This window comes from Galeopterus variegatus, unplaced genomic scaffold, assembly GCF_000696425.1.
Source record: "Galeopterus variegatus unplaced genomic scaffold, G_variegatus-3.0.2 Scaffold2751, whole genome shotgun sequence".
NCBI classification, from domain to species: domain Eukaryota; kingdom Metazoa; phylum Chordata; class Mammalia; order Dermoptera; family Cynocephalidae; genus Galeopterus; species Galeopterus variegatus.
In genome coordinates this window covers 211,636-222,035 of record NW_007728862.1, presented here as the reverse complement: position 1 = coordinate 222,035, position 10,400 = coordinate 211,636, and the positions used below count along the sequence as shown (strand labels likewise).

The 10,400-nt window shown below is 60.3% G+C and overlaps 1 protein-coding gene across 1 annotated transcript in view; it reads right to left on the bottom strand.

Annotated features, from left to right (window-relative positions):
* Positions 1-10,400, bottom strand: part of COL18A1 (collagen, type XVIII, alpha 1) — a 71,242-nt gene that overhangs the window by 13,293 nt on the left and 47,549 nt on the right. The window contains exons 20-32 of the mRNA XM_008582879.1: positions 9,481-9,552; positions 9,144-9,179; positions 8,669-8,758; positions 7,349-7,378; positions 7,179-7,205; positions 6,756-6,818; positions 6,314-6,388; positions 5,383-5,409; positions 5,057-5,110; positions 4,332-4,406; positions 3,450-3,518; positions 2,989-3,031; positions 2,418-2,480 (exon numbers count right to left, since the gene is read on the bottom strand). Of these exons, the coding sequence (XP_008581101.1) occupies positions 2,418-2,480; positions 2,989-3,031; positions 3,450-3,518; positions 4,332-4,406; positions 5,057-5,110; positions 5,383-5,409; positions 6,314-6,388; positions 6,756-6,818; positions 7,179-7,205; positions 7,349-7,378; positions 8,669-8,758; positions 9,144-9,179; positions 9,481-9,552 (724 nt within the window). The remainder of the gene's footprint in view (positions 1-2,417; positions 2,481-2,988; positions 3,032-3,449; positions 3,519-4,331; positions 4,407-5,056; positions 5,111-5,382; positions 5,410-6,313; positions 6,389-6,755; positions 6,819-7,178; positions 7,206-7,348; positions 7,379-8,668; positions 8,759-9,143; positions 9,180-9,480; positions 9,553-10,400) is intronic.

Genomic DNA, 10,400 nt, shown 5'->3' with positions numbered 1-10,400 from the left:
ACACAACACACCCCCCACCTCACACATACCACACCACACACACACACACACACACACACACTATACCCCACCACGCTGCACACCACAAACAACACACAAACCACACCACACTGCACAGCACACAGACTATACCCCACCACACTGCACACAGCACACCGCACACACCCACACACAAACCACACCATACACCACACACTATATACCAAACACACACACAGGAACACACCACGCCACGTAGCACACTTTACACCGCACACATCACACACACGTGCGCACACAGGGCCCACCTCCAGCGTCCCCGTCCTCATGGTCAGGAAGCGTCTCGTGAGCGGCTTCCCCACTGGCGCCGCTCCTCTTCTACAGGAGAATTTAGCCTGCTCGTGTGTAGCGTGCATACCGATACATTTGAGTTTAAACCTACTATTTTACTCCCTATTTCCTATTTGTTCCATCTGTTTTATGTTTCTTTTTCCTTCCTCTCTTGCCCTCTTTTGGATTAAGTTTGATTTTGAAAAACATGTTCCGTCGGCCATTCTCCTTTCTGTTATCTGCATGTTCTTCTTCTGTTCTCGGCTTCTCCTTGAGGTGACATCATGCATCCTTTACTTTAAGTTTTAGCATTAATTGGGGCTTTCACCACTTCCCAGATAGTGACCCCCTGATGTCACTGTCCCTGGGGTATGGTTCAATGCAACCCACACTGGTTCCCCCCAATTTCTGTCCCTCCCTCCCTGGTACGGATTGGACGGTGTCCCCCAAAGTCCAAGTATTAGAAACTTGACCCCCACTGTGACAGTGTTAAGAGGGTGGGAGATCCTACGACGGTGGGGCCGTGAGGTGGTGGCTGGACTGTGAGGACTGTGTCTTGTGAATGCATAGATCTAGGCACAGACTAGTAAACTGATGGGTAAAGGTGGTCCTGGGCTTTACAAGGAAAGTGAGGAGCTCAGTGTCTCCCTGCTCCTGCCATTCTTGCCACGGGACACCCTGCATCGCTGTAGAGTCACCATCAGGACAAGGCCCTCACCAGAGGTGTTCCCTGGACTCTGGACTTCCCAGCCTCCAAAACCGTAAGACATAAATACAGTCTCTTTACAAATTCCCCAGTTCAGGTATTTTGTTATAAGCGACAGAAATGGACTCATACGCCCCCTGTCATGTCTTTGTGCTCTTCTGGCCGTAACCCTTTCCCTTCCCGTGTAGGGCCCTGCATGGCCTGGTCGGCTCTCCTGCGGGCCCCGTCGGGTTGTCTCTCCCGGGGTGGCTTCAGCACTTTATTTTACCTTTGTCCTGAGGGACGTTTTCTCCAGCTCTAGGATTCTAAGTCAGCAGTCACCTTCTCTTGGTATTTTGGTACCACTTGTGATCTCCTGGCTCCCGTCGCCTCGGTTGAGAATCACTGTGGGTCCTGCTGTTGACCCTCTGAATGTGGGGCTTTGGGTCCTTCCTGGTGTGGGAGCTCCGGGCCATACGGCCTTCAATGCACTCTCCCCGGGGACGACTGTCCTCTGGCACTGCAGCCTGGACATCTGCGCAGGCCTCTCCCAGGTCTCACTCTTTCTTGGTTGGGACAGAGTTCTCAAGTCCGCACGTCCCATTTCAGTTGCAGGACTAAACTCGACTCTGCACCCTCCGGCTCTCTGCCGGTCCTTCTGTCGGCCCACTGACTCCTCACTGGGCCCAGGCTGTGTGTGAGCAGGGCTGGAGAGGATCCGGGGCTCTCCACGAGCTTGTCTCCAGAAGAGAGTACGTTTTGGCTTCCGGCAGGCCTAAGGGGTATCTGACCTGTGTTTTAGTCTCCACCCACCCGGCCCATTTCTGGCCCACGATGCAGCCCCTGCCGGAGTGGGTGTGTTGGCTGGAGGACCAGCCGGGCTCTCGGTTGCCTGACACCAGCCGCAGCTCTCTGGGCTTCTGCCCTACTGCTCCCAGGTGTCCTCAAACAGTCGTCTTCTCATATTTCATCCAGCTTTCCCATTGGTCAGACATGAGCCCACCCACCCTCAAAAGAACTGGGATTCAGCAAGGAATTCCTACTGTCCATTGGGAACAGCAGAGGTGCTCTGAGTTCACCCCCCAATGACCTAGCATGGCAAGGGTGCCTTCCCACACATGGAAGTGGAGGGGACATCTCAGGACCCCTGACGCACTGGGAGGTGCTGCTCAGGGACACTGCCTCAGACTGCCTGTCCCTGCAGCCCTCCTGGGCCCTGGGCTGTAAGGCCAACCAGGCCGCCCCTACTCCAGGTCCTGCAAGGATTCCGTGATCCAGGAAGGGGCTTCCTTCCTCCAGGAGAATGAGACAGTAACCACAGCACAGCAGGTCCAGGGCCCGCACTGAGGGCTCTGGGTGCCACTGTCCACCTACTGGCTGTGCAGCACAGCCCCTGAGCCTGGGACACCCACGGTGTGCTCACCTGGTGGTCCAGGCGGGCCCACTTCTCCTTTGTCCCCCTTTGGTCCAGAAGGCCCCTGGTATCCTGGAGGAACAGAGACCCCAGTGCCCTTCACCAAATGTGCTAGCAAGGGCCTCTGGGATAGTGCCCCTCCTGCCGTGCACACCCCCACCCCAGAGGGTGTTGCATGCACAGTGGCCTGGACCAGGAGGGACCTCAGGTGGAAGAGAGGGACAGTTGGAGCAGGAGCTTATGGAGAACAGAGGGCACGGGGTCCCAGTGCAGCCAGCTGTGCTGAGGGAGGGTGCACGGACAGATAGCAGGGCCACACGGGAGCAAGATCTAACTTCAGCCACCTAAGTGTCTCTCCCTCAGTGGCCAGGCCACCTGGAAGGCTGTGCTGGGAGGGACTATGATTAGGACTGGGGCGTGGGCCCACGCACAGGGCACTAGGGGTTCCTCGCTGCCTCGGACACCCAGGGTAAGCAAGGAGTGTGAGTTCTGGAGCTCGGCTTTCTCTGCATTGCTGCGAAAGGCTACTGGTCCCCACTGCCAGAGCCGCTCCCTGAGATGTGAGCCCGGGAGCCCTCACCTGGCAATCCTGGAGGCCCAGGGCGGCCGGACTCAACAAACGCCTGCAAAGAATGGCCAAAGGTGGCTGCTGAGGGTCACTGCTCTGGAAATGGAGGCCACCACCTACCTGGGTCCCCAAGCCCAGAAGCCGCTGCCCCTCTGGCAACCCCCCTCCCTGGACAGACAGGGGCATGGGTTGGGGGGAGGAGACAGGACTTGGAATCAGGAGCTCTGGTCATCATGCGACCTGCCTCACATGTGTGGGTTGCTGAGCCTGGTAAAGTGGGAATCCCACCCCCTCCCCGAGCTCAGGCCATTGGTATTATCCCAGCCAGAAGTCAGCTCCAGACCCAGAGAATCCTTCCCTCCCCAAGCTTGGTTTCTCTTGGAAGCTCACTTCTAATCCACTGCCCCGTTGCACCAGGGACAGAAAGCCAGAGAGGGGGAAAGGAAAGGAGTGCGGGGACCATGGCGACTCACGTTGCTGTCGTACACAGGAGTCCCGGGAGGGCCTGGGGGCCCTGGAGGCCCAGGGGGGCCAGGCATTCCCTGTAGGGGGACAGAAAGCTCTGGTCAGTCAGGCTCACAGCCAGGGCATCGGCAGTGACCAGGGCAGCAGGCACGGGAGGGAGCGGTTCTGAAGATCAGTGAAATCCGCAAGCCAAATGCGTCTGAAGACGTTAAGCCAAGAATGCACCCAGTCTGCTCTGGTTGTGGGTCCCGAGGACAGGAGCCAGTCCCCATCCCATCTCCAGGTCACAGTGAGCCCAGAACATCTCCCAAGGAGCTGTGGGAGGTGCCTGGGCAGCAACAATGGGACAGACGTGGACACGTCCCCTCCTGTGATTACTAATTGCAAACCTGGGGTAAAGTTCGGTGGGTATTTCCACCCTAAAAGCTAACCCAAGGAGGCCGCTCTCAGAGGCTTTAACTTGTGTGTTTGTGTGAGAGTTTAACTGGATTTTCACCCATTTATGTGCATGTGTGCATGTATGTGTGCTTGTGCACATGTGTAGGTGTGTGGTGCACTTGTATGAGTACACATGTGAACAAGTATGTGTGCACACCTATGTATATGAGTGTGCACACATGCATGGGTGTGCATGTGCGTATGTGTGAGTGCAGGTGTGCATGCACAAGTCTGCAGGTGCATGTATATTGAGTGTGCACGAGCATATATGTTTATATGTGTATGTGTGCACACGTGCATGTGTATGTGTGTGGATACATGCATATGTGGATACATGTCAGAGGGCTGCTCTGAAGCAGTCTCTGACATAAGTGGGACCCCACCCCCTAGCCAGGCCATTCCTGGTCCCTGGTCCCCTGGCTGCCCCTGCCCGCACCTTGCAGGACACTCACCCTCATGCCAAATCCGAGGCTGGCGTCTCCTGGCTCCCCTTTCTCTCCTTTCAATCCGTTCATCCCGGGGCGACCCTGGGGCAGAGCACAGTGGGTGGGCACTGTTGAACTCTGGCCAACACCGTGGCCTCAGCTGTGTCCCTGCAGGGGCGGGGGCTGCTGCAGCCTCCCCATCAGTCCCCAACTGAGGCTGACCCGGCTCACCAGCTTCACCTTGCATACCCCCAGCCCTTGGGGAGCCCCTAACCATCCTCTTCTGACTCTCCTTACCCCTTCCTCCTGCCCAAGGTCCCTTGCACGGGGGCTGCTGCAGCCTCCCCATCAGTCCCCAACTGAGGCTGACCCAGCTCACCAGCTTCACCTTGAATACCCCCAGCCCTTGGGGAGCCCCTAACCATCCTCTTCTGACTCTCCTTACCCCTTCCTCCTGCCCAAGGTCCCTTGCGGGGTGACTGACCCCAGCACCACCCAGGCCCATGGCTCCTGCCCCACTTAGGGCTTTTTCCAGGACGTTAGATGGGCACAGTGAGGACGTCTCCTCAGCCACATCTGGGAAGTGCTATGCTCAGGCAGGCTCAGTTCTGGGGGAGGGCCGGGGCAGGGATGGCTGTCCACTCTGCTCTGGACCTGTTGCCCCCATGGGCCTGGGCTGCTCCCCACCTGACAGGCCCAACCAGCTGCCCACGCAGGGCACAGAGGTCCCACCAGAGACCCCAGGTCCTCACCGGCCGTCCAGGAAAGCCGATCTCTCCCTTGTACCCAGGCCGTCCATATGGACCCTGTAGAGAGGAAAGGAGCCACAATTTAGGGGATCAGAGGCTGCACAGGGCATCGTGAGATGGAGGCAGAGGCCGTGCAGAGACCAGCCATGGCCACCATCAGCTCGGAGCCGCCGCTGTGCCTCCCTCCCGACTCCTGCCCACGCATTTTGATGGTGCATCTGGGATATAAACCTCAGTGACACATACTCAGGAGCCACAAGAGGGAAACGTATCCTTTCAGACCACAGCACATGCGTGCTCAGCACAGAGGAAGTGAGGGTCCTACTCACCGGGGGTCCTCGGAAGCCTGGCTCGCCCTGAACAGAAAACCAGAAGCACCATTAGGGGCCACGTGCATCCCCAACTAGGCAGCCTCCCTCAAGGGTCCCTGTGCCCATCTAGACACCTCGGAGGAGCTCCCAAGATTGCTGACAACACCAGGGGAGAGCAGGAACCACAGGGAGAAGGTTCTGGATTGGGGTTTGTGTCCGGGGACAGTGCATGAATGGGGCCCCTCCTAGTGCCCTGGCTGGGGTCACCTCAGATGTAAGGCCAGGCGGCTGGAGGAGCCCTCTCTATTCAGCGTTCCTCAGCCCATCCCCCAATGATCCTGAGGGCCCTGGGCTCCCTGTGCAGGCCTGTGAGAGCCCATCCCCCACAGCCTCCAGACGGGGGTCCAGTTCCTCCCCAGGCCTCTCCCCCAGAGCTGGTCTGGTGGCCCCTGCTGGGGTGGGGGGACCAGGACACAAGCCCCTCAGGGAACCAACTCCTGACCCCAACCATGCTCAGACTCCTGCAGGTGCTCAGGGGCCGCTGGGAGGAAGGAGGGCCCAGGACCCACTGCTCCCCAGCAGCAGGGTCCTGAAGAGGCCAGACAGGCAGCCAGGAACCTGCAGGGTGGGGGGCTCTAGCGGGGGCCAGGAGCAGAGCTGGGCGCAGCCTGGGGCTCCTACGCCTCCCGCAGGCAAGGTGGGCAGAGGTGCAGCCCCGCGGCTCCCCTGCCTCTCTGCAGGGTGGGTTCAGCCACCAGGGCAGGCTCTGGAGGGCCTTAAGGAAGAGTGGAAAGGGCCCAGGCTACAGAAGTTTCCAGAATCCCGCTCAGGGGAGCATGTGCATCCACAGCAACTGGCCTCTCTCTGGAAGACAAACCCCTCCATTCTGTCTCCACAGCCCCCCAGATACTGCGTGCCCCTGCTTGGGAGCGGGGCCACCTGCCCTCACCTTGGCTCCTTTCTGGGCGGGCGCCAGGGCTCTGCCATTGGGGCCGAAGGGGCTGCCGGGCTCACCCTTCTCGCCCTGGAATGCAGTAAGTCTCAGGGTCAGGGGCCACGCTCCCGGCAATGGAAGTGGCCTCGCGGCTGCACAGGCACCCCCTCCCCCAGGGGCCTCATGCAGAACACCCAGAAAACAGAAATGGGTGAGGGGGCCCTGTGGTCAGCATCGCCTCACAGGCCCAGTGAAGTGGCCACGAGGGCAACCCAAGCTGGAATCTGTCACATGCTCCAGTCATGGCTCACAGGGGGTCAGGTGTGGAGGTTGGCTTGGGGCTCCAGGAGAACCCCTGGAGGTCACACAGAGGAGCTGTCCACCAAAGGCACGTCAGCTCTGGCTCGGGCAGCGGGGCAGCCGTGGGAGTCTGAGCAGACGGCACCCCAAGCCTTACCTTGGGTCCAGGGAAGCCCTGCTCGCCCCTGGAGCCCGGTTCGCCCTTGGGCCCGGCGGGTCCCTAGAATGGAGGCCAGGCAGGAATGAGAGGTTGGTGACCCGAGTCTCCCCGTCCGGATGACAGCACCCTCTCCCCCTGTTGCTCCCTGACCAGTGGCAGGTGGAGGCCCCCGTGCTGCACCCCAGCCAAGACCCCCTTGCCAGGCACCACGGCATCTGCTCAGGCCCAAGCTTCCTCAGCCTCGTGGCGCCCACTGGGCGCTGGGCTTGCCAGGGGCTCCCCACCCAGTGACTGCCCCCACCCTCTAGCTGGCCCATGCAGCTCGGTGGCTGCTGTGTGTACAAAGAGGAGACCCCTCCCGCACAGTCCTGCTGGTGGGGGTGGTGGCAGGCAAGCAGCAGCTCCGAGCGCGGCACTCACGGGGAAGCCTGCAGAGCCCGGCCGGCCCTGCGGAGAGAGGGACCGCGTCAGCTCTGGGGCCACCGCGCGCTCAGGCAGCACACGGCACCCTGGCCAAGCAGCCACCCAACCCGCACCCTGGCACACGTTCAGACCCCCCATGGCGGCTCCTTAGAAATGGGGACATGTACCTCAGATCCTGACACGCTGGTGATCGCTCTCTGTCAGGAAGTGGCAGAAAAATAAAAATTAGAAGAAAAAAACTACATTTAAAATGGAAGTCAACTCCCATCATACTACTCTTACAAGATCAATAAAACAGCAACATGAAATCTGAAAGGGAACTTTTGCCTTCGGCAGTCTTTCTGGTTATTGTCACTTCCCAGGAGCCCGCCTCCCGCACCGGCTGGAGCAGCCCCAGACCCGGGACAAGGGGCGGACGTCTTCATGTGCCCAGACTTCCACCTGCCTAAGGGCCAAGACTTGCAAGTCCGTTTTTGTTTAAAATACTTCTCAGACTCTGCAGACACTCGCTGCTCGCCATGCGGGGACAGCCCCGCCTACCTGGGGCTCTTCTGAGGACTTGGCTGTCATGCCGATGCCCTCTGTGGCCGAGGCTGGGCGGGGGTCTGCTGGGCCAGGCCCCTGCACCTCCTGGAGCTGTGCTCTGCTTCTCGTCGCCTGCTGCCCCCGGGAGCTGCGGCCTCTCCGGCCAGGCTGGCTTCTACCACACACCGACCGCCACCCCTCCTCACAGGACCACCACACCCCCACCTCGTAAACGAGCAGAGCGGTGGAGCCACTTGTCCAGGGTCACACGGCTGACAGTGCTGGGGCCGGGATCTGAGCCCAGAATGTCACCCCAGCTCCTAGCCCTGCACGGGGCAGCCCCTTCTCCACTGGCCAAGGGGAAGCAGGAACTGAGTCACTGAGCCATACCCCGCCCTGCTCCATCCGGCCTGCGTCCCACCCTGGAGGCTCAGACTTTCTGCTCTAAAGAGCGTGGGCTTGTGCGGCCATGCCTGGCCTCTGTGTCCCAGGTAGGTGGGGGCTTGGAGGGGACGCATCTGCACCTGGCACTGGGGTTACATGTGGACAAGAGGGACACCATGTGATGGTCGAGAAACCCTCAGTGGGGAGGAAGCTTCCAGACCCCGACGCAGCCCTTCACCAAGAACTGAGGGCTCCACTACATTTTCCTGATGAGGACAATGAGATCACCTACTGCAGTTCTGGGGCTACATCATCAAGGACAGATGGACTGGCCCAGACAAGAACCCTAAGCACAAGATCCAGCACTGTATCCTCCCGGCGCAGGCCGCTCGATCCCCACCCACCAGTGTGTCTTGTCTGCAGCAACAAGCTCAGGCTCATCGTGGGCATTTCTGACCGAGGTCCGGCCTCTCCTGCTCCCACCAGGGAGTCAGAGCGTGGCCCGTGTGGTTGGGTGTGACCAGTGGTGGGCAGGGATGTCTGGGCAGATCGGGGGCCCACCCACTCAGGGTTCTTACATCCTGCTCCGACACGTAGACGATAGGCCCTGGGGGTCCAGGTGGCCCGGGGAGACCCTGCTGTCCCACTCCATCCTTCCCTGGGTCGCCCTGGAAGAGAATACCACTTGTCCACCACCTCCACATGGCTGTGCTGGCTGAGACTCCAAAGCATCCCCAGGCCTTGCAGGGGCTTCCCAGAGCCCCAGGACATACCCGGGGACTGTGGACAGCAGTCCCAGAGCTGCCCTCCCTGGGCAGAGTGATCTCCAATAGGGGACTGCCACACCTTACACACAGCACCCCAGCCTGGGAGCCGACCCTGCAGACTTGAGGATCTTTGCCCAGAGTCTCTGCCACATGGGTAATTGTTGGGCCTGGACCCCAGGGCAGCACCCTGAAGCTCAGTTGTGCTGGGACGTCCCAGCCCCACTGTCCACCCACCGCACACCCATAGGCCCTGAGCCCCCCACCCTGCCCCACGGGGGACACTCACTTTTTCTCCCTGGCTCCCTTTATCTCCTTTAGGTCCCTACAGAGACAGTAAGGAAAAGGTTCATAATGAGCAGAAATAGGACCCCCCCCCCCACCAGGAGACCCCAGACCTCCAGGGACTGGCTTTGAATAAAGACTGGGAGAGTTTTTCATTCCCTGACCAAATGGAGGCCCAGGGGAGGGGAGGCAAACACCAAAACCCCTGAACTGAATCCGGTGGGGGACACAGACTCCCAGGAGATCCCTGGAGGGGTGCACCCGGTGCCAGCTCTCATCCTGGCATGGCTTCTTCTGGGGTTTCACCTCCTCAGCACCCTGGGCCCACCACGGTCGCTCACCTGGGGCCCAGCAGTGCCCTCTCTGCCGGGCAGGCCGGGGAACCCGGGGGCTCCATCTGCTCCGACTTCTCCCTAGAACAGACACACGAGGGCACAGCATGTCAGCCCTACGGCCTGGGGACTATGGGGGGTCCCCAAGGGGAAGCCACGCGTCCGTGGACATGAAAATGGCTCAGGCTTCTGTCGGTCACCAGCTTAAGCCCTGAAGGGCAGTTCACCCTGGTCAGCCTTCTGGGGGACTGTGGGTGTGGGAAGGAGGGGACAGAGGTGGGGGCCGGTGGCAGGGAGCAGGCGGTCAGGCAGCTCTTAGGTGGCTCCCGTGATTTACCGGGCAGAGCTGGGGAGGGGAGGAAGCCTGAGTCCCTTGACTTGGCAAAACCTAGAGGGGGTCTGGGGGGATGCCCTGAGGGTTCTCCTTTAAAACGGGCATGTCTCACATTCTAAAGAGAGACCGGCAGGTGCGAGGGAGACGCAGGGCAAAGGCAGACTCAGCCCTGGGCTGGCGGGGGAGGTTTGCCCCGAGCACACCAGGCCTGGCCACGCACCCGTTTACTGCAGCTCGGAGGCGACAGAGCTACTGGCCTCTGCCTGGGGGTCCCTCCCTGCTCCCTGGGACGGGTCAATTTCCTGAACCCAAGTAAAGGCACTCACCTTGGCCCCAGGTGGTCCAGCTGTTCCAGGATCACCCTGTATGGATAAAAGGTCTGTGAGCAGCTGCTGGACCAGCCCACCCCAAAGCAGTGTCCACCCTGACCAGCCCACCCCAAGGCAGTGTCCACCCCTTCTCCACTAGGAGGAAGGGAAGGGTTAACTTTTCAGGACACTCTGACACCCCAGCTAAGAGCTGAGGGGTTCCAGGGCCACTGAGCAGGCTGTGCAGGGACCCTGCTGCCCCCACCCTAACAGGCACGTGGTCTGGA